At 39.2% G+C, this 21287-nt stretch overlaps 1 protein-coding gene across 3 annotated transcripts in view; it reads right to left on the reverse strand.

Annotated features, from left to right (window-relative positions):
- MANBA (mannosidase beta) overlaps positions 1-21287 on the reverse strand; it is a 111379-nt gene that overhangs the window by 68239 nt on the left and 21853 nt on the right. For all 3 annotated transcript variants that reach the window (XR_004683737.1, XM_035030178.1, XM_035030179.1), the window contains exon 5: positions 14344-14467. Coding sequence is in view for 2 of the 3 variants with exons in the window: in XM_035030178.1 (XP_034886069.1) it covers positions 14344-14467 (124 nt within the window). In the remaining variant the exon portion in view is untranslated. The remainder of the gene's footprint in view (positions 1-14343; positions 14468-21287) is intronic.

Raw genomic sequence — 21287 nt, forward strand, 5'->3', positions numbered from 1 at the left:
GCACTCTTTAGGATTCATTGAAGAAAACACTGAAGCAGCTTCTAAACTAATAAGCACTCCACTGATCCTGTCATGAGAAAAAGTCCAGTGGAAATTCTCATTTAATCTTTAGAGTTTAATCATTCATTTTGTTTTCTTGTGTTTTTTTAAATCATTCATTCTGAAGAAGAAAAACCAAAAGCATATATTTTATATATACTTCTACTCTAAAAATGTTACAATCATAAGTCATAAAACTTTATATATAGGGCATGAATAGAATATCACAAATGAAAATATAACTAAGATTGATACATGCTCATTCCTTTTTATAAAGCAAAATAAAAATACACAGTTTAAAGCCATATAATAAGATATAACTTAGATGTAGTAGAATTAATCAAATGTGAAAAAACAGAGATATACAGCTGACCCTTGAACAATGTGGGTTTGAACTGCATGGGTCCACTTACATGATTTTTTTCAAAAAATATATTGGAAATTTTTTCGGAGATTTGTGAGAATTGAAAAAACTCACAGTTGAACTACATAGCTTAGATACCAAAAAATTATTGTAAGGGTACAGTATATAATACATATACAAAATATGTGTTAGTCGACTCTATGTGTTATTTGTAAGGCTCCTGGTCAACAGCAGGCTATTCGTAGTGAAGTTTTGGGGGAGTCAATGGAGTGCCTGGCTGGCTCAGTTGGTAGAGCTTGCAACTCTTGATCTTGGGGTTGTAAGTTCACACTCCATGTGGGTGTAGAGATAACTTCAAAAAAAAGTTATATGTGAATTTTCAATTGCACAGGGAGTTAGTGCCCCTAATCCTCATGTTGTTCAATGGTCAACTGTTATTTTAAATGTAGATTATTTAACCAAGAAATATTTACGGAGAACATTCTATGTGCCATGTACTTTGCTAAGTGATGGGAATTACGTGGTGACCAGGATAAACATAGCCCCTGACCGCATGAGTTAAGAGGCTAATGGGATATAGCCAAATACAAAAGTGACATAATACGAGGATGGGAGAAATATGAGGTTGTTCTGAGAAAACATTCATAGGAAGGAAGGTCACTTAACTCACAGGGGTGAGGGAAGGCCCTTAAGAATAAACAGTATCTAGCTGAGCCCAGAAGGATGCTTTAGCTAAGTTCAGAGGCAGATGAGAAGTTTTCTAGGCACAATGAAAACCAAGGGTGAAGAGCCCATGAGTGAGGAGAGCAATGCTTTTAACAAAAACTTGAGCAATAATGAAACTGGTAAGGGACATCAGAGTGACAGAGGAAGTAAGCAGGGTCCAGCTCATCCTGACTCGTGTGAGGAGTTTGGCAACATTACCCTAGATCAATGAGGAGCCGCTGGAGATTCTTTCTCAAAAAGGAAAACATGGGGCACCTGGTGGCTCAGTCAGTTAAGCCTCTACCTTTGGCTCCGATCCTAATCCCAGAGTCCCAGGATCTAGCCCCATATCGGGCTCTCCACTTAGCAGGGAGTCTTCTTCTCCCTCTGACCCTCCCCCTTCTCATGCTCTCACTATCTCTCTTTTTCAAATAATCTTAAAAAAAAAAAAAAAAAAAAGGAAAACACGATTAGATCTGCGTTTAAAAAAATTACAAAGGGCTCCCTCACAATGACATAGCAGGGTAAAAACAGAAGAAGCAGAGAGACATGAAATTTCTATCTGTGCAAAAGGGACAGAAGGTGCCACTTGGAACATTTAGGAATGGAGAGGAAGAAAAGAAAAAGAAAAGGGAGCAAGACTGAAGAGGGAGGCCACAGGGAGAAAAGAAAGATGAGACAGCTGCCTAAGGAATAACACTTCGGGAGTGGAGTTTGTGAATGGGGTAGAATGTTTCAAGAGGGTTCTGAAGTAGTGTTTTATATTATGTGCAAGATAACCCCTTCCTCCATCATCCACTAAACTTACATCGTTTAGTCTCCAGAATAGAATCTGTGTTTGGTTTTGGTTTTAAAATAAGACAGTATGCCAAAGGAGGCTTTGGGCAAGAGCAGAGTGGAAAAGCTGACTCATATTTTTTAAGTTACCCAGGAGAAACCAGGGATGGAGTACCGAAAAAGGTTGCATAGGCAGGATATGAGAGCCACTAACAAAAGTTCTCATTCCTGACTGCCACAGAAAGGACAGTGACTAGTGCAGATACACTTAGTTTGTATGCTCTATGGCAAGAAACAGGAATTTCCTGCTCTGTGAAAAAGAGATGGGAGAAGGTTATCAGATGACAAATATCTTAGAGACCCTTTTCCTACAAATAAGGAGGGGACTAATAACCATGGCTCTGCTGCAAATGAAGGAAAAGTATGTATGCTGATCAATGAGCGAAGACTTTATAACTGGCATTCCTTACAAATGTAGAGCCACAATCAGGCTTACTGTAAAGATGATCATAGCATGTCTCATCATCTGTATCCCACATCAACCAAAAGTAGAGATGGACTGGATGCACACGGAAGTAAAACTAATCCTGAACTTAAGAACTATTTTATTTTTTAAATGATCCATTCTTTTTTTTAAGATTTTATTTATTTATTTGAGAGAAAGTGCACAAGTTGGGGGGGGGGGGCGGGGGAAGGGGCAAAGGGAGAAGCGGATGCCCTGCTAAGCAGGGAGCTGGACACGGAGCTCAATCCCAGACCCTGAGATCATGACCTGAGCCAAAGGCAGACGCTTAACTGACTGAGCCACCCAGGTGCCCCTTAAATGATCCATTCTTAGGAACACTAGTCAATGAGCCTTGAATTAATTTGCTCCGATCCAGCCAATTCTGGAGTTTACCCGCCCATAGCCTCCAAGTTTTTCTAAGATATAGTAAAGTATATCAAGACAACCACACTTGTTTGTTAAAGATACTTTCTTCCTACCAAGTATATACTAAGTCTCTCAATTTTCCCTTTACAGCGTTTTTATTGTTTTTAAACAGAAGCACACACTACAATCTGATCCAAAGGTATTTATTTTCTAAAATATCCCCAAATCTTTGACAGCTACATGACATTTAGCTCCCTATCACATATTCCCTCTGGCTTCCCTTACTATCTCTTATTTCAAAAAATAATAATAGATAACATTTACCAAGAACTTGCTGTGAGCTAGGCACTGTTTTATGCTCTCAACATGTATTAACTTATTTAAGCATCACAACATTTCTATAAGGTAAATTTTATTATCATCACCGTTTAGATAAGAAAACTGAAATACAGAGGAGTTACGTAAATTGCCCAAGGGCACAGAGCTAGTAAGTTGCAGAACTTGGACATGAACCAAGACAGTCTGAAACTAGAGACTGTACACTTAACCTCTAAGTTATGCCAATTGTAACCAAATAATTTCCCCCTAAACCATGTCTTACTGGTGCTCAGAATTTTTACAGCAGGGAGGGATTTAATTATATAGGGGGTCATTTATTTTAATGATATCAAGTGATGACAGACATCAGATATATCTTTTGGCTCAGTCTTTAGCCACAACAGCACAGAGTCATAAAACTTTTGAACTAGATGTTGACAGATCCCCCAGTGTACTTTCTGGTAAGTGTTTAATTCCCTCTAGACCATGGCTGATAAACAACCGGTGTTTGGGCCAAATCTGACCTACCTCCTCTTTTTATAAATAAAACTTTATTGGAACACAGCTGCTATGGACTGAATTGTGTCCCCCCACCTCTCCGAAATTCTTACGTGGAAGCCCTAACTCCCCAGTATGATTGTATCTGGAGGTAAATCTTTAGGAGGTAATTAAGTTAAGTGAGGTCATAAGGGTGAGGCCCTAATCTGATAGGTCTGTGGTCTTATCAGAGGAAGAGGTCTACCTCCTTTTTTCCCTCCCTCCCTTTATCTCTTTCTTTCTGTCTGCCTCTCTGTCTGTTTTTCTTTCTTTCTCCCCACCACCCCAATCATGTGAGGACACAGCAAGAAACGCAGCTATCTGCAAGCCAGGAAGAGAGTCCTCACTACAAACTCATCAGTGAGCACCTTGATCTGAGCCTTCCCAGTTTCCAGAACTGTAAGAAATCAATGTCTGGGGGCATCTGGGTGGCTCAGTCAGTTAAGTGTCTGCCTTCGGCTCAGCTCATGATCAGGATCCTGGGATCAAGCCCCACATCGGGCTCCCTGCTCAGTGGGAAGCCTGCTTCTCCCTCTTCCACTCCCTCACTGTCTCTCTCTCTGTCAAATAAATAAAATCTTTGAAAAAAAATAAAATAAATCAGTACCTAGTGTTGAAGTCACCCAGCCTGTGGTATTTTGCTAAGTCAGGCTACAACAACCATGCTCATTTGAGTACACGCTGTCCTTGGTTGCCTCTGTGCTACAATGGCTGAGCACAATAGTTACAATAAAGGCCACATGGCCCAAAAAGCCTAAAACGTTTACTATCTGACCCTTAACAGAAAATGTTTATTGATCCCTACCCAAAAAGGCTATTCTAATCTCTCTAATATCTATAAGGAGAAAACCCTCTGCCTCACAAAATAGCCTTCCCTTTTTGCTAGCCTTGACTACTATAAAGTCTTCACAGGGAACTGAAATCCCCCTTTCTTTAATTTCTTCAGAAAGATTTTAGTTCTGCTCTACTAATAACCAACCAAGTTCAAGCTGACCCCTTGGATGTTTCCTATCACTTCCTGTTTGGTGGAAAATCAGCGCTTGTAAGAGCCTCCGGCAGGAAGACAAATATTGCAGTTCCCAAAGCTTACTGGCAGTTTCTACTGCTTCTAACAGGGAAAGTTCTAAAGTAAGTCAGCAGTCCTCTGGGGCTCATCCAGCTAACTTCCTTGGGTGCTGCTAAGTAAAAAAACTAAGGCTGCAGAATTCAAAAACCCAATATGAACACTTGTAAGTCTATCGTGTCATCAGCAGAGACACTATACTGACATATTTAGCCCTCTCCTCTACTTCCAAATGGAATGCAACCCTTCCTTCCAGAAGCCATGGAGAATTTAAGTAATTTAGTCTCTAAAAGCACATGTAGAGTTTTAAGTCATCAATAATTTTCCTGGTATTAACTGGTCACTTCTTTTTACTTGTTACTTTTTAAACATATAATCCTGTTTTTAGTTAAGGAGAGCTCCCGCTTATAAATGAAGACCCATTTCTAGAATACAGCTTCCTGTCATACCTCCCCTAGCATTGACAAATTACCCTTTCCTAAAGAATACCCATCACTCCTACCATGAATAGTCAAAGCAATCTTGAGAAAGAACAAAGCTGGAAGTATCACAATTCCACATTTCAAGATATACTACAAAGCAATATGACACTGGCACAAAAATACACACATAGATCAATGGAACAGAAAAAAAGACTCCAGAAATAAACCCATGATTATATGGTCAATCAATTTGTGACAAAGGAGGCAAGACTATACAATGGGGAAAAGACAGTCTTTTCAATAAATTCTGCTAGGAAAATTGGACAGCTACACGCAAAAGAATGAAACTGGACCACTTTCTTACACTATACTCAAAAATGAACTCAAAACGCACTAAAGGCCTAAATGTGAGACATGAAACTATAAAACTCCTACAAGAAAACATAGGGAGTAATTTCTCTGACATCAGCCTAAGCAACATTTTTCTAGATATGTCTCTTAAGGCAAGGGAAACAAAAGCAAAAATAAATAAGTAGAACTATATCAAACTAAAAAGCTTTTGTGTAGCAAAAAAAAAAACCCATCAACAAAATAAAAAGGCAAGCTATGAATTCAGGAACACGAGTGGCTCAGTCAGTTAAGTATCTGCCTTCAGCTCAGGTCAGGATCTCAGGGTCCTGGGATCGGAGCCCCAAATCGGGCTCCCTGCTCGGCGGGAGGCCTGCTTCTCCCTCTCCCCTCTCATGCTCTCTCTTGCTATCTCTCTTTCTCAAATAAAGAAATAAATAATATCTTTTTAAATAAAAGGCTACTGAATTCAGGAAGATATTCACAAATGATATACTCTATAAGGGGTTAATATCCAAAATACACAAAGAACATATACAACTCAACACCAAAAAGACAAATAATCCAATTAAAAAATAGGCAGAGGATCTGAACAGACATTTTTCCAAAAAAGACATACAGTTGGTCAACAGACACATGAAAAGATGCTCAACATCACTAACCATCAGGGAAATGCAAACCAAAACCACAATGAGATATCACCTCACATCAGTCAGAATAGCTAGAATCAAAAAGACAAGAAATAACAAGTGCTGGCGAGGATGCAGAGAAAAAGGAACCCTTGTGCACTGTTGATGGGAATGTAAATTGGTGAAGTTACTGTGGAAAACCATATGGAGGTTCCTCAAATAATCAAAAATAATAATACCATATGATCCAGTAATTCAACTACTGGGTATCTACCCAAAGAAAATAAAAACACTAATTTGAAAAGATATATGCATCCCTATGTTTACTGGAGCATTATTTACAACAGCCAAGATAAGGAAGCAACCTAAGTGTCCACTGATGGATAAGTGGATAAAGAGGATATGGTGTGTATGTGTGTATAATGGAATTCTACTCAGGCACAAAAAAGAATGGACCTAGAGGTTTGGTTGGTTTTTTTTTTTAAGATTTATTTGTTTATTTATTAGAGAGAGAGAGTGTACAAGCTGGGGGAGGGGTAGAGGGAGAAACAGACTCCCTGCCGAGTGGGGAGCCCCATGCTGCAGGGTTCTGCCCCAAGATCATGACCTGAGCCGAAACCAAAAGTCAGACGCTTAACCGACTGAGCCACCCAGGTGCCCCTGGATCTGGAGGTTTTTATGCTACGTGAAGTAAGTCAGACAAAGAAAAACAAATACTGTATGACTTCATTTACATGTGGAATCTAAAAAACAAAACAAGCAAAAGACAAAAACAGATACATAAATACAGAGAACAAACTGATGGTTGCCAGAAGGGCAGAGGATTGGGGGGTGTGGAGAGGTGGTGGGCAAAATGGATAAAGGAGAGTGGGAGATACAGGCTTCCTATTATAAAATGAATAAGTCACAGGAGAAAAGACACAGCATTGGAAATACAGGCAATGGTATTGTAATAGTGTGGTAGACTTGTTGAATCACCTGAAACTAATATAACATTGTGTGTCAACTACACTCCAATAAAAAATAAAATAAAATAAAACAAATAAAAATAAAAAATGGAGACCAAAAAAATAACAAATGCCTATCACGCCCAGCTCGCCTGCAGTTGAATGCAAATAATTCCAAAAATGGATAAAGTACTGGGGATGGGGATAGCTAAGAAGAAAAATTATTAAATGACTCAAAATCCCTTCCCAGGTCTCCTTCCCAATTACACCAAATTTTACATCCTCTCCTCACTCTGACTAATCAACTCTGAGCCCAAACAACACAGGAATTCTATCAAAACAGGGTAGACAGGCAAGGCTGACCTGCTCTCTCTACAACTTGAGGCTTTCGCCAGCCCAAAGACTCAGGGATGCCCTAGCTGATGTCCTGCTCCCTGCAGAAGAGACCACGCTCTATAGTTTGTTCCATATAACCTCAATCAGGCAGACAACCCAGAGAATGGCAGAGAATGTGATTCTGGCCACTGACTCATTTTCAGGTTTTTCCAAAACTGATTCAGTGAGGTCTCTTTGAAAACCAACCAACCAACCAACCAACCAACCACCATGAATCTGACTTGGATGGAAATTTGTATAAAGAGTAGGCAGCTATACAACCAGAATAATGTGTGCTGTTTCTTCAACCAAACAATCTTCAAGACAGTTCCAATTTGTGTAGATGTGACCAATATATTAACCTTTAAAATCCTCTAAAATATGCCAGCTTGCTCCTTTTATATTCCCATAACTACTTCTTTGTCAAGATGTGGTCAGAAAAAAAAAGAAAGAAAAAACAGCTTGGGGCGCCTGGCTGGCTCAATTGGTAGAGCATGTGACTCGATCTTGGGGTTGTGAGTTCAAGCCCCATGTTGCATATAAAGATTACTTAAAAATAAAGTCTTTAAAAAATAGCTTTAGTCAGTTGTCTAAGAGAAAAAGAAAAGTGTAAAAAGACAAAGAAGTAGAAAAATAAGAGACGGCCGAGTTACTTGAATTCAAAATGTGTTCACAACTACCAGAAAGACTCAAACTATATCCTAACCCTTGCTTTAACTGATTATAATTAAGCCGCAAGTATCAATGTCTTTATTTAGTCATGTGTCTAGCTTCAAGAAAAACTGAATTCTTCTGTAAGTAGAATTTCTTCTACTTATACCTTCACTAGGTTGTAATGACTGCTGTAACTTACAAACACAAGAAAAGAACTATGGAATGTTAAAGGCAGAAGAAATTTGGCAATCTCTGCATCACTTTGTAGATGAGGTTCCTGAGGCCCCAACTATAGAACCTAGCTCAAAAGTTCCTGAGCCAAAGGACAAGTCAAGGGCCCAGGTTTCCTGACTCTAGTGTTCTCCACTTTGCATGCATTTCTCACAGAAGCACCTCTCAAAGACAAAAATACTAGCAGGCACACACCAAAATTTGTGTATAAACACTGAGGAAAACCAAAAGCAAAGATACTTTTAGGATCCAAGAATCACACTACTGGGCATTTACTCAAAAATATACAAAAACACAAATTCAAAGGGATACATGCATCCCAATGTTTATAGTAGCATTATTGACAACAGCCAAACTATGAAAGCAGCCCAAGTGTCCATTAATAGATGAATGAATAAAGAAGAGGTGGTATATAATATACAGTGGAACATTACTCAGCCATAAAAAGAATGAAATCTTGCCATTTGCAACAATGTGGATGGAGCTAGAGAGTACTAGGCTAAGCGAAACAAGTCAGTCAGAGTAAGGCAAATACCACATGATTTCACTCATATGTGGAATTTAAGAAACAAAACAAATGAGCAAAGGAAGAAAAAGAGAGAGAGACAAACCAAGAAAGAGAGCAAACTGATGGCTACCAGAGGGGAGCTGGGTGGGAGGACCGGGGAAATAGGTGATGGGGATTAGAAAGTACACTTATCATAATGTAAAAAATAAAATAAAATGATAAAAGCAAAGGTACTTTTTGCCTTTCAGAATCCTAAGTCCAAATACCAAATACATTCAATGTGAAACAAAGCATTTGGGGGGGGTGAGGCGGAATGTAAAAATAAAATGTTAGCCTCTTAACAAAAGAGTCTGTGAAAAAGAATGCTGAAATCTACAAACACAAAGGATGTGTCTGACCCTCTACTAAATGCATAATTATATGTTGCCACAGTTCCTCCATTTTCAAAATACCATTTTTGTAACCTAAACTATCTCACAAGGGCATGACAACAGTTATGGGAGCATCGAAGAGTACAAATATATTTCTTGAATAATTACTGTCTGTAAACCTTGACAGGCACTATAAATTATATCCCAACCCAAAAAAGCAAGATGTTGAATCTACTTAGAGAAACAAAATATACCCAAAGGTCATAGTTAAGAATACAGGATGGTATCTGGGGGGTTAAGAATTAACACGGAGATGGAAGAACATTCAGGTCAGCATGGGAAGGATCTGCAAAGGATGGTAGGTTGCTTATGTAAGATGAAAAACGATGCTTCATTTCATGGGGCGGGGGGAAGCTATTCAAAGATAGCTGCCTTGATTAGCTTCGCCCTGCTGAGCATCTATCTAACAGCTCCTCCTTTTGCCCGCTTGCTTCCTGCATCTTTAATAGGTGATGAAAAGCAGCAGTGATGAAAAGCTGCAGTGAAGAGGTAGCCCTGTGCATGTGAAGAAACAGCAATGACAACAAGCTGAAATGACCAAGCCACAGAATGTTTCAGTTCAAACACAGGATATTTTCCTGTGCTCCTGCTAGAATTATAGGACAGCCTTCGGCAGCTGCTTTTCAAAGAGCTAACAGCTTGCATTAGACAGAAAGGCAGGCTCACAGTTAGTTACAACAGCTGTTTCCCCTTCTTTACCAAGCAGCAAGATCTCCTTGCTTACTCAGCAGGACAAAATCCTCAGAGATGAAAACTAAGACAAAACAGACCCAAAGCAAAATTTCCCCCAAACAAAGATAAATTGGTAAATTCCAGAGAAAAAAATCTATTCAGGCAACAAGGCGAAATTAGTCAAGCAACCTACCTACCCATAAAGATATTTTCAAGGGTGAATACTGTTATTTTATGGGTAAAGTAATTCAAAGATGAATGAAAAAGTCATTCAAAATGAAGCCATTCAAAAAATGCATCAAACAAGGCACTGAGCAAGATGGACAAATCTTTGCTATATTGTAATACTATATTCCCTATAAGCAAAGGGCAGCAATGACCTTCAATACAGGCTTCTGTCGGGCAGGCCAGGGTCTAGGTGAGAGCTAAACTGACTCCTCCCACTCAAATGCCAGGTCTTCGAGAATGAAGGAGGGGGCACCTTAGGCTGAGGCAGCAAGTAAATGTGGATAGGATGGGGGAAGGCAGCATCTCTGGGGTGGTGGAAGTGCCCGAGCACAGGTCAAAGATCCACAGCTCACCTCAGCTTGTGAGGATTCATATACTGAAAAATTTCTCTATACTATTTTTTAAAAAGATTTTATTCATTTATTTGACAGAGAGAGACAGCGAGAGAGGGAACACAAGCAGGGGGAGTGGGAGAGGGAGAAGCAGGCTTCCCGCTGAGCAGGGAGCCTGATGCGGGGCTCGATCCCAGGACCCTGGGATCATGACCTGAGCCGAAGGCAGCCGCTTAACGACTGAGCCACCGAGGCGCCCCTATACTATTTTTTTCTGACTGTGGTAACAAAAGATTAAACAAGGTAGCATTTCATCAGAACATACTTATTATATATTTGGACTTAATGTGTTTATGTAAGCTTATGAAAAGCTCATAAAACTATATGATCATCCTTCCCTAATAAATTTTAGGGCATAATGTGAACAATTCACATCAGATTACAAATATGAAGGACCTAGTAGCATGGAAAAGACAATCAATAAATGAATATATGTCTCTCTCTGTCTCTCTCTCACACACCACCACCACCTCCACATGGGGCCACATTTCTTGCTTATAAATGACTTAGTCTTTGGATTGGGGCATCCAGCTCTACCAGCTATCTTCTCCCCATCTCTCCTCCCCACACACCTTAAAAAACCCAAGTCCAGCCAGACTCTCCCCTCCTCTCCCCCAGCAGATGGGGTCATTCTTCCACCTCCTCCCCAAAAGAAAAGAACAGGAGAATCTTCCTGGGTTTCTACACCCAGTAAAAGGCCTCTGAGCTTCCCTTTTCAATACCAGGGTCAATCTTGCACTGTTCAAAACACTGAAAATGTGAGTGCCCTAGAACAGCTACTGCTATTTAAAACCTGATTAGAATATTTCAGGGCTAAGGAGGAATTATTCAAATAAATATTTCTAGTAAGGTTTTAAAGAAAGTCATGTCAATGAACTGGTATCTCTTAATACCTTGATCAATTACAGGAGCCTAAGACATAACGGGAGTAATTCTGGTTTTCCTTTGACCTCAGTATTTTTTTCAAATATAAATTTGCTTTTATTATCTTAAACATTAAGAATAGGTGAAAATCATTGAGGAAGCTGAGGTTAGGGCAAAATCAAACAAATGACCACAGGATATTGATAAGTGAAAAAGTTTAGAAACCACCATTATAAGGACTGAGAATACAGAAAAGGATATATATACACATATACATATATATATAAAATATATAAATCTGTACATGTATTACATAGATATATAAAGTAAATTAATTAATAAGAATTTCAAGTTAATTTTTAAAAAGTCAAAGAGACCTTTTTCTGTCATACTGCACACAATTAAATTGGGGAGTTATGGTCAGTCATTTGATCTTCAGTGGTAAACTTACTAATTCAAACTCAGAAAAAAAACTGAACATTTGGAAAAACAATAAGGTTATCTTTTTCTAGCCACAATAGGGAGAAAGCAGAAAGTGCCAGACAGTCAAATCAGCTAAGCCTTTCATAATGAGTTGGCTGAAATTACTAAATAGATTGTTTTAACGACTTTCTTCCCTTACTACAGAAACAATATAGGCTCGACATAGAAATCTAGAAAAGACAGTTGAGCAGAAGAATAAAATACAAACTATCTGTATTACTGTTCTCCAAGATAGCCACTGTCTGCATTAGTTTTGACCAACCTCATTTCACACTAAAATTCTAAAAATTAACATATGTGATTTTAAAGAAAAGTTATATGTATCTAGTTTTGATTATGAACTAACCCTCTTAAAAAATTTTTAGTACCTCTCACAGTGCCTGCCTCATACTACATACCAAGTAAATGCATAAAATATATTACCTTATTCTCTTTATTTTTCAACTTTTAAATATCTATTGATTTCAGTGATGACTGCGGTCTTCCAAAGGAACACTGGAAAAAGAGTTCTGGAAAAAAAACTCCTAAAGGAAGTTCCTCTCCTCACTTTCACATGCTTATCCTTCAATTTTCTTTATTACATCAAATAACCAAATTGAAATCTATAAAATTAATCATATTAAGAATTACTGCTTAATATGCACAGGGCATATCCTCTGAACAGGAAGCATATTTTTCTCTATGCTAAGTACAAAATATATTGCAGTCACAAAATATCAAAAATGTAGTTGATATGGGGAGTTGATTACAGTGAATCTAAATTAAATTTTAAACATCATTTAAATTGATTTAATTCCAATAAAATTCACGCAGTCACTAGTGACTAATAAACTGAACTCTAATGACTCATATTCAGGAAGATATGTTTAGTTTCATATTCAAAATTTTATATTAAACTAGAACAGTATTATTCAAATATTTTCAGGTATCAGGGTAACTAGGACTCATAGTACTTTTTGCAAACCACCTAAAACATTGATTAAACTTCAAAATGATTAATAACTCTTTGCAAAATCAGACCCCTCCTTCCACTAGATTTTATTATACCTGAGAAAAAAATATCAGTGGGAATGGGGAAGAATGAACCATTCTTTGAATTTAGTAGCAAGACTCAGTTCAAGTTATACCTCTGAATAGTTCAGAAGCACTAGAGAGCTACGGATAGCCACATTTACATGTGCAATTTAAATTACACCTTTTCATGCCCTTTTCCCATTTAAAAATGCCAGCAGCACCTAATAACCCCAATTACCCACCACCTCTGATTTGCTTTTGTCTTCTGCCTTCAGAAAACAGATTTGGCTCGATGGAATAGCAATCTCGGGTCACCAGGGCCTTTAAGATAACAGAACTCCAGTACTGACATACCACGTTCTTGCTGATTCCAACCAGTTAGGCCTGCCCGTAAATGGACTGAGCATCGTGAGGTATCATTCAAGACCCCCCTTCTCTGGTTTCCCTGACTTCGCAAATCCTCCCTGATCTTCAGTTTTCTGAACTACTGGGGCTCCCATCCCACAAGCCTATTACACAGTCTTGCTTGGTGTGGTAAATTGCTCACACCTCTCATCCCCAACCCAACCAATGTGCAGGCAAGAGTATATACTCTAGGTCCTTTCTATGCCAAACACACACAGTGCTGGGCAAACAACTCCGTAACTATCTGACCGGTTTTCCACTGATTTGTTGACGTCAATAAGATGTCTGAGGTTTTATTCAATGCTCCTTTCTTGTGAATAGTTCCTTCGGCTGAAAAAGTAGTATTCTTTACCTTACAAAACTTTCTTTATGCCTTGTTTGCCTACCAGTTTATTTTCAACTCTTAACAAGGCTGGTACGGGGGCACCTGGGTGGCTCGGTTGTTTAAGCGTCTGCCTTTGGCTCAGGTCATGATCCCCAGGTCCTGGGATCGAGCCCCACATCGGTCTCCCTGCTCAGTGGGGAGCCTGCTTCTCCCTCTCCCTCTGCTTGATGCTCCCCCTGCTTGTGCTCTCTCTCTCTCTCTGTCAAATAAATAAATAAAATCTTAAAAAAACAAACAAACAAGGCTGGTACGTCACGGCCTTTAGAGGAGGAAACGTGCAGTGATAGTCAGCCCAGTGATGTGAGTGAATCAAGAACTCAGCAGAGTCAGAGTTCTGAAAGTGAGAACAGAGGCTGCGAAGAGGAGTATAAGGCAGCAGGCCCAATTCTTTTAGAAGGAACACTTAGCTCAGAGAAATCTAGAGCTGCTCTGGCTTTCGTTCTTTTTCTTTGCAAAATATGTTTAAAAGTATCTATCTCCCTCTTTCTTATATTATATTGTAAATTTTCATGACAAATCACAGTTTGTATGTATTTTTCATGCTGACAAATTTAATGTGCCACAAAATTTTTTAAATGAGTCTCTGAAAAGTGCATCTATATATTCAAATTACAAACACAACTTTTACTACATAGAGGAGGCTCAAAAAAGAAAAACAAGAAATCACATCTCTTAGCTTACCATATATAGGGGAAAACATGAAGTAGTTCAGATGACAAATGTTATAGGCTTCAATTCTGACATCTTTCCAGATGCCCTGGGTAGGAAAGGACGGCCCCCAGTCCCAACTAAAGGAACTCTGCTCCTGTAATTTCAAGAGGAAAAAAGAAGACAGATCCTGATTACCATAAAATTTAAACATGATGAAAAACCTGTTCTTTTAAAATATTATATACATGTATATTAGTTTGCTAGGTCTGTCATAACAAAATACTATAGACTGGGTGGTGTAAACAACAGAAATTTGTCTCACAGTTCTAGAGGCTGGTAAGTCCAAGATCAAGGTGTTGGCAGGTCTGGTTTCCTCTGAAGGCTTTCTCCTGGGCTTATAGACAGCCACCTTCTCACTGTGCCTTCACATAGTCTTTTCTGTGTGTGTGTTCGCACACACACACACACACATTTCCTCTTCTTATAAGGACATCATTCATATTTGACTATCTCCCACACTGAAGGTCTCATTTTATTTTATTTTATTTTATTTTTTTATTTTTTTAAAGATTTTATTTATTTATTTGACAGAGAGAGACACAGCGAGAGAGGGAACACAAGCAGGGGGAGCAGGAGAGGGAGAAACAGGCTTCCCGCTGAGCAGGGAGCCCGATGTGGGGCTCGATCCCAGGACCCTGGGATCATGACCTGAGCCGAAGGCAGACACTTAACAACTGAGCCACCCAGGCGCCCTTAAGCACCTCTTTAAAGACCGATTTATCTCCAAACAAAGTTACACTTTTAGGTACTGACAATCAGGATTTCAACATAAAAATTCAGTGGGGACACACAATCCAGTCCATAATAGTGTGTGTATATGTGTGTGTCCCATTCAGAGCATCTAAAATGGCCTACAGTGATCCCCTCCTGGTATTCACACCCTGTGTAATCCCCTCTCCTCAAGTGTGGATTAGACCTAGTGAATCACTTGTAACCAAGAGAATACAGGAGAGGTGATACCATTTCCAAAATTAAGTTATAAAAAACTGCACTTTCTGTTCTGGGTGCTCTCTCCCCCTCTCTCCTGGCCATGAGGGAAGCCAGCTGCCATGTTGTGAGGCAGCTCTGTGGAGAGGCCCACATGAGTAAGTGAGCTTGGACGCCAATCTGAGGCCTACCAACAACCATGTGAGTGAGCTTAGGCCCAGACACTTCAGGCCTAGTAGAGCCACGAGATTACCAGAGCCCTGGTCCATACTTCACTGTAACCTCACGACTGGCCTTGAGCCAGACGCACCCAGCTAGGCCACATTCAGATTCTTGACTGACAGAAACTAGGATAATAAATGTTACTTTAAGCTGCTAGGTTTTGGCATAATTTGTTATACAGCAATAGATAACTAATACAATAACTAATACATGAACCTATGCAACATAGTTAAGTTTCGCAGAAATGTTTTAAGAACATAAAATCTGATCCGAAGGGGTACGTGCACCCCGATGTTTATAGCAGCAATAACCACAATAGCCAAACTGTGGAAAGAGCCAAGATGTCCATCGACGGATGACTGGATAAAGAAGATGTGGTATATATATACAATGGAATATTATGCAGCCATCAAAAGGAATGAGATCTTGCCATTTGTAACAACGTGGATGGAACTGGAGGGTGTTATGCTGAGCGAAATAAGTCAATCCGAGAAAGACATGTATCATATGATCTCACTGATATGAGGAATTCTTAATCGCAGGAAACAAACTGAGGGTTGCTGGAGTGGGGGGTGGGGTGGGAGGGATGGGGTGACTGGGTGATAGACACTGGGGAGGGTATGTGCTCTGGTAAGGGCTGTGAATTGTGCAAGACTGTTGAATCTCAGATCTGTACCTCTGAAACAAATAATGCAATATATGTTAAGGAAAAAAAAAAAAAGGAAAAAGAAGAAGGTAGCAGGAGGGGAAGAATGAAGCGGGGGAAATCGGAGGGGTAGACGAACCATGAGAGACGATGGACTCTGAAAAACAAACTGAGGGTTCTAGAGGGGAGGGGGTGGGAGGATGGGTTAGCCTGGTGGTGGGTATTGAGGAGGGCACGTTCTGCATGGAGCACTGGGTGTTATACGCAAACAATGAATCATGGAACACTACATCAAAAACTAATGATGTAATGTATGGGGATTAACATAAGAATAAAAAAAATAAAAAATAAATAAATTAAGAACATAAAATCTGATTTTGTACATTTATTCTTCAAAAGCATATGACATTGAAGCAACACAACAGTCACTCTTTAAACTGCTCCAAAATATCTCTGAACCAACCATTGTATTTAACTGTAGTAACTATAAAGGACATTCTATTTAAGTGTAATAACTATAAAGAACGAGGAAACATTTAAAAATAAAGATAATTAACATGTTGAGGCTATGAGCTCAGCTTTTAAAAAGGAATAAGCACCACAGGAAGTACTAAGCTCTTTCTGAAGGGAACATTTGTAGAACAGAGCCTGAGGAATTGGCCAAACTGTTCTCATTTAAGTATTATTTCCTAAGATCTGAGATAGAGATAAATTAGTTTCCATTACAGAGAAGAACAAAGAATTAAAACCACTTCAGAGCATTCACATTTGTCTAAATTCACCACTTCAGGATCAGATTCTCATGTTTGGAATGAAAACCATCTTGGAGCTATTTATTAAAGTGTTTGTAAGTTCAGGTATATAATTCCTTTGTTAGAGACAGGGATAAGGAGGAGGGCAAAAATATTCAACATCTTATAAGGCAGACTATTTTCCCCATCAAGGGCTACAAATCACTCTTATTCATACAACTTCTTCAAATAAAAGTTTCCACTTATTCAAAAGAGATTTGTGAAGTGCTCTTTATATTTCAGGCTGGGAGACATCAGTGTAGAAAACAGACAGTCCTTCCATTTATAGTGCTCACAGTATGGCAAGAAATTCAGGTACTGAATAAATAATCACAAATGCAAAAGACAGTGACAGGGAACAATATAATGGGGGAGAGGAGGGAAAGGTGTCAAGACAGGTTTCCCTGAATAATAGTGACTTTTATATGGAGATCTGAAGGGGAAGTACAACTTGTCCAGTGTGTTTAGGGGAGAAGGAAGTAAAGGCATCCCTTTCAAAAGGAACAGCGTGTGCAAAGTCCTTGAGGTGCAAGAGACCATGACACATTCCAGGAGATGAAGAGAGAACAATGGGAAGAGGTGGGGAGAAGACAGGAGAAGTGGGCATGAGCCCACTCAGACCGAACTAAGACCTGTTACTTTAGCCTAAAGGCAATGAGAAACTGTTGAACAGTTTTAAGAAGGAGAGTGCTACAATGATTTTTGTCTGAAAAGATTATTCTGGCTGCTCTATGTAAAATTAATTGGAGGAAGGCAAATAAGGTTGTAGGCTGCAGTTAGGTGGCCGGGGTAATATTTCATGCAAGTAATGATGATAGACTGAACTCAAGCATGCTAGTAGAAATAGAGCATGGGAAGATTAAAGAACTATTAAAGAGGTAATGTCCACCTAGTCAAAATGACTTAGGGATGGATTGGAGGATGGATAAGAGAGAGAGAGGGTGTTATCAAAAATAACTCTTAGGTTTCTGGTTTGAGCAACTATTCTGGATGGCATTCCATTCAGTGAGACAGGGAAACCTGGGAGAAGGGTTTAGATCCAGGTGTTGGACATCCTGAGCTTTAGGTCCCTGTGAATCAGGCAAGTGAAGATGCCAAATAGGCAATCCAGTATAAGGTCTGGAATGGAAGAGAGGTCTGGACTGAAGATACAATATTATAAGTCATTAGAAATTCGACTGGTTATTGAAGAAGTGAAGCTAAATGAGATGGCCTAGAGAAGGCATAAAATGAGAAGAGGAAAGTGCTGGAACAGACCAAAGCATGAATAATACAACTTCTAAGAGGGGTAAGTTGATCTGGATAAAGCAACTTAGAAGGAACGGCCAGAGATGTAGGCAGAAAACAAGGGGGAGGTGGAGAACATTGCTAAGAGGGTAGCTGAAGGGATGTGCCCCACCATCCAGGCTGGACAGAGAAGGAAGCAGAGACAAGAGGGGACCTGTGTTGATACCTCTATTCCACTAACTTCATATAATCAGTTACACACTTAGAAGTCTGTAACTACAGAAAAAAGTCTCCAAAATCAGTAATAACACTACCCTACATTTTGAATAGCTATATAGCACTTTATAATATGCAAAATACATTTACATTATTATTTCACTGTATGCTCCTATCAACAGTCAAGAAGGGAAGGGAATAGCTCCATACATAAATGATGGACTTGCTTAAGATTGTTCTGGTCATAAAGCTAGAATTCAGATCTATGATTCCTGACTTGCTCTCCAGTTCAGGTCTCTTTCCACTGGACCGTGTTGGTCTAGCCAGAAACATCAAGATGCAATTCATTGCTCTGGTAAGTTTGCCCCAGGGTTAGTTTTCCACACACCCTGAGAGCAGAATCTTGGGTCTGATTCCTGATTTCAGTGATGAGGGCTTTGTTCTATCTAGATAACCTGAAAGTATGTTTGGGTTTTTTTTCTAGATTTTTTTTTTTTTTATTCATTAGAGAGAGAGAGAGAGAAAGAGAGCCCAAGCAGGGGGGAGGGTCAGAGGGAGAGGGAGAAGCAGGCTGGATCCCAGAACCCCGGGATCATGACTCAAGCTGAATGCACATGCTTAAACGACTGAGCCATCCAGGTGCCCCGAACATGTGTTTTATATGCCACAAACTGAATGGGGGAGCGGGGGATAGAGGAAAACTACTACATGGATATATGCATAACATATATATACTTTTATTGAAGACCTGAAAAGTAACATTAGGATTCAGGAAGTCCTCATTTTGATAGAAGATTAAAGACAGAAGAGGAGAGAGAAAAAGTGCAAACTCTAGTATTCAAACCACTGAGCCATTTGAAGCCAAAGGCCAAAAACAAAAGATGAATTTGAAACAGAAGTGTAAGTACACAGTATTCCACAGAATAGCTGACTGCTCAGTTACAGACTGTTCCTTTATGGTAGTATGAACAAATGGGTTATACTGAGACACTGACACAAATTTAGGTAGGTTGAATAAAACAAGAGGAGGTATCATTTTGACCTTAGTACTTATATTAAAGAAACATAATTTAATGATAAATCCATCCAGCGTAGAGAGAGTCACTTAACTTAAATGATCAGAATTTATCAATCTAGGCTTTAGTGAACAAGTACTGGAAAAATACTCTTAGTATCTTCACAGTGAAACCGATGATTATATTTGTTGTTAAAACTAAATGCTAATTTCTAAGAAAATTTAAAATAGAATTACCATATACTCCAGTATCCCACTTCTCGTTATCTATGCGAAAGAAGTGAAAGCAGGATCTCAAAGAGATTTTGGTACATCCATACATAGCAACATTATTCACAATAGCCAAAAGGTGGAAGCAACCCAAATGTCTATCGACAGACGAATGAATAAACAAAATGTGGCACGTACATACAATGGAATATTATTCAGACTTAGAAAGGAGGGAAATTCAGACACATGCTACAACATGAAGAACATTATGCTTGTGAAATAAGCCAGGCACAAGACAAATATGCATGATTCCACTTATCTGAGGTATCTAGAGTAGTCAAACTCATAGAAACAGAAATAATGGTGGTTTCCAGGGGCTGGGAGGAGGGGAAAATAGGGAGTTGTTATTTATTTATTTATTTATTTATTTATTTATTTATTTATTTATTTATTTATTTTTCACTATTTTATTTATTTATTTGTGAGAGAGAGAGAGAGCACAAGCACGGGGAGTGGCAGGCAGAGGGAGAAGCAGGCTTCCTGCTGAGCAGGGAGCCCGATGTGGGACTTGATCCCAGGATCCTGGGATCATGACCTGAGCTGAAGGCAGCCACTCAGGCATCCCTGGGAGTTGTTTTCTAATGGGTATGGAGTTTCAGTTTTGCAGCATGAAAAAGTTCTCGAGATTGGTTCCACAACAATGGGAATATACTTAATGCTAGTGAACCACACACTTAAAAATGGTAGAGATGGCAAATTTTGTGCTATGCATATTTTACCACAATTAAAAATTTTTAAAATAGGGGCGCCTGGGTGGCTCAGTTGTTAAGCGTCTGCCCTTCAGCTCAGGTCATGATCCCAGGGTCCTGGGATCGAGCCCCACATCCGGCTCCCTGCTCAGCAGGAAGCCTGCTTCTCCCTCTCCCACTCCCCCTGCTTGTGTTCTTGCTCTCGCTATCTCTCTCTCTGTCAAATAAATAAATAAAATCTTCTAAAAAAATTTTTTTTAAATAAAAATAAAATCAAAAAGTTAATGCCACATAGAATACTAATCCAACCATGTACTGGAATAAACTCAGGTCATTCAGACTCAGATGAAACTCAAAGAAGAATAATCACCTTGTGGATTTTGTCCTTTTTGTTAGATTTTATGTGAACTTAGCAGTAAAATATAAGAACACATCAGCAATTATATTAATATTTGTAGGAGGCTTCCTGGTAACAAGAATCACTAATAAATATAAACCTTACACTCTGGTGAAAAGCTTGATAAACCTAAATGTTAAAAAAAATAATAATAATTTGTAGGGGTGCCTGGGTGGCTCAGTCAGCTCTCTCTCTCAAATAAATAAATAAAATCTTTAAAAAAAAATTGTAAAATTACATTATCAGTCACTTATTTTTCTTCTTTTCCTAAGTTCTGAGGCATGCTTCAGGAAGGAAATCTAGGAAGACAAAGATTCTTCACAAAAATTCATATCATCTTTCGGTTCTGATTTCAAGTTTTCTTTTTTTTTAAGATTTTATTTATTTATTTATTTGACAGAGAGAGACATGGCGAGAGAGGGAACGCAAGCAGGGGGAGTGGGAGAGGGAGAAGCAGGATTCCCGCGGAGCAGGGAGCCCGATGCGGGGCTCGATCCCAGGACCCTGGGATCAT

Source organism: Mirounga leonina, unplaced genomic scaffold, assembly GCF_011800145.1.
Source record: "Mirounga leonina isolate KUSES-001 unplaced genomic scaffold, KU_Mleo_1.0 Mir_357, whole genome shotgun sequence".
Taxonomy (NCBI): Eukaryota; Metazoa; Chordata; class Mammalia; order Carnivora; family Phocidae; genus Mirounga; species Mirounga leonina.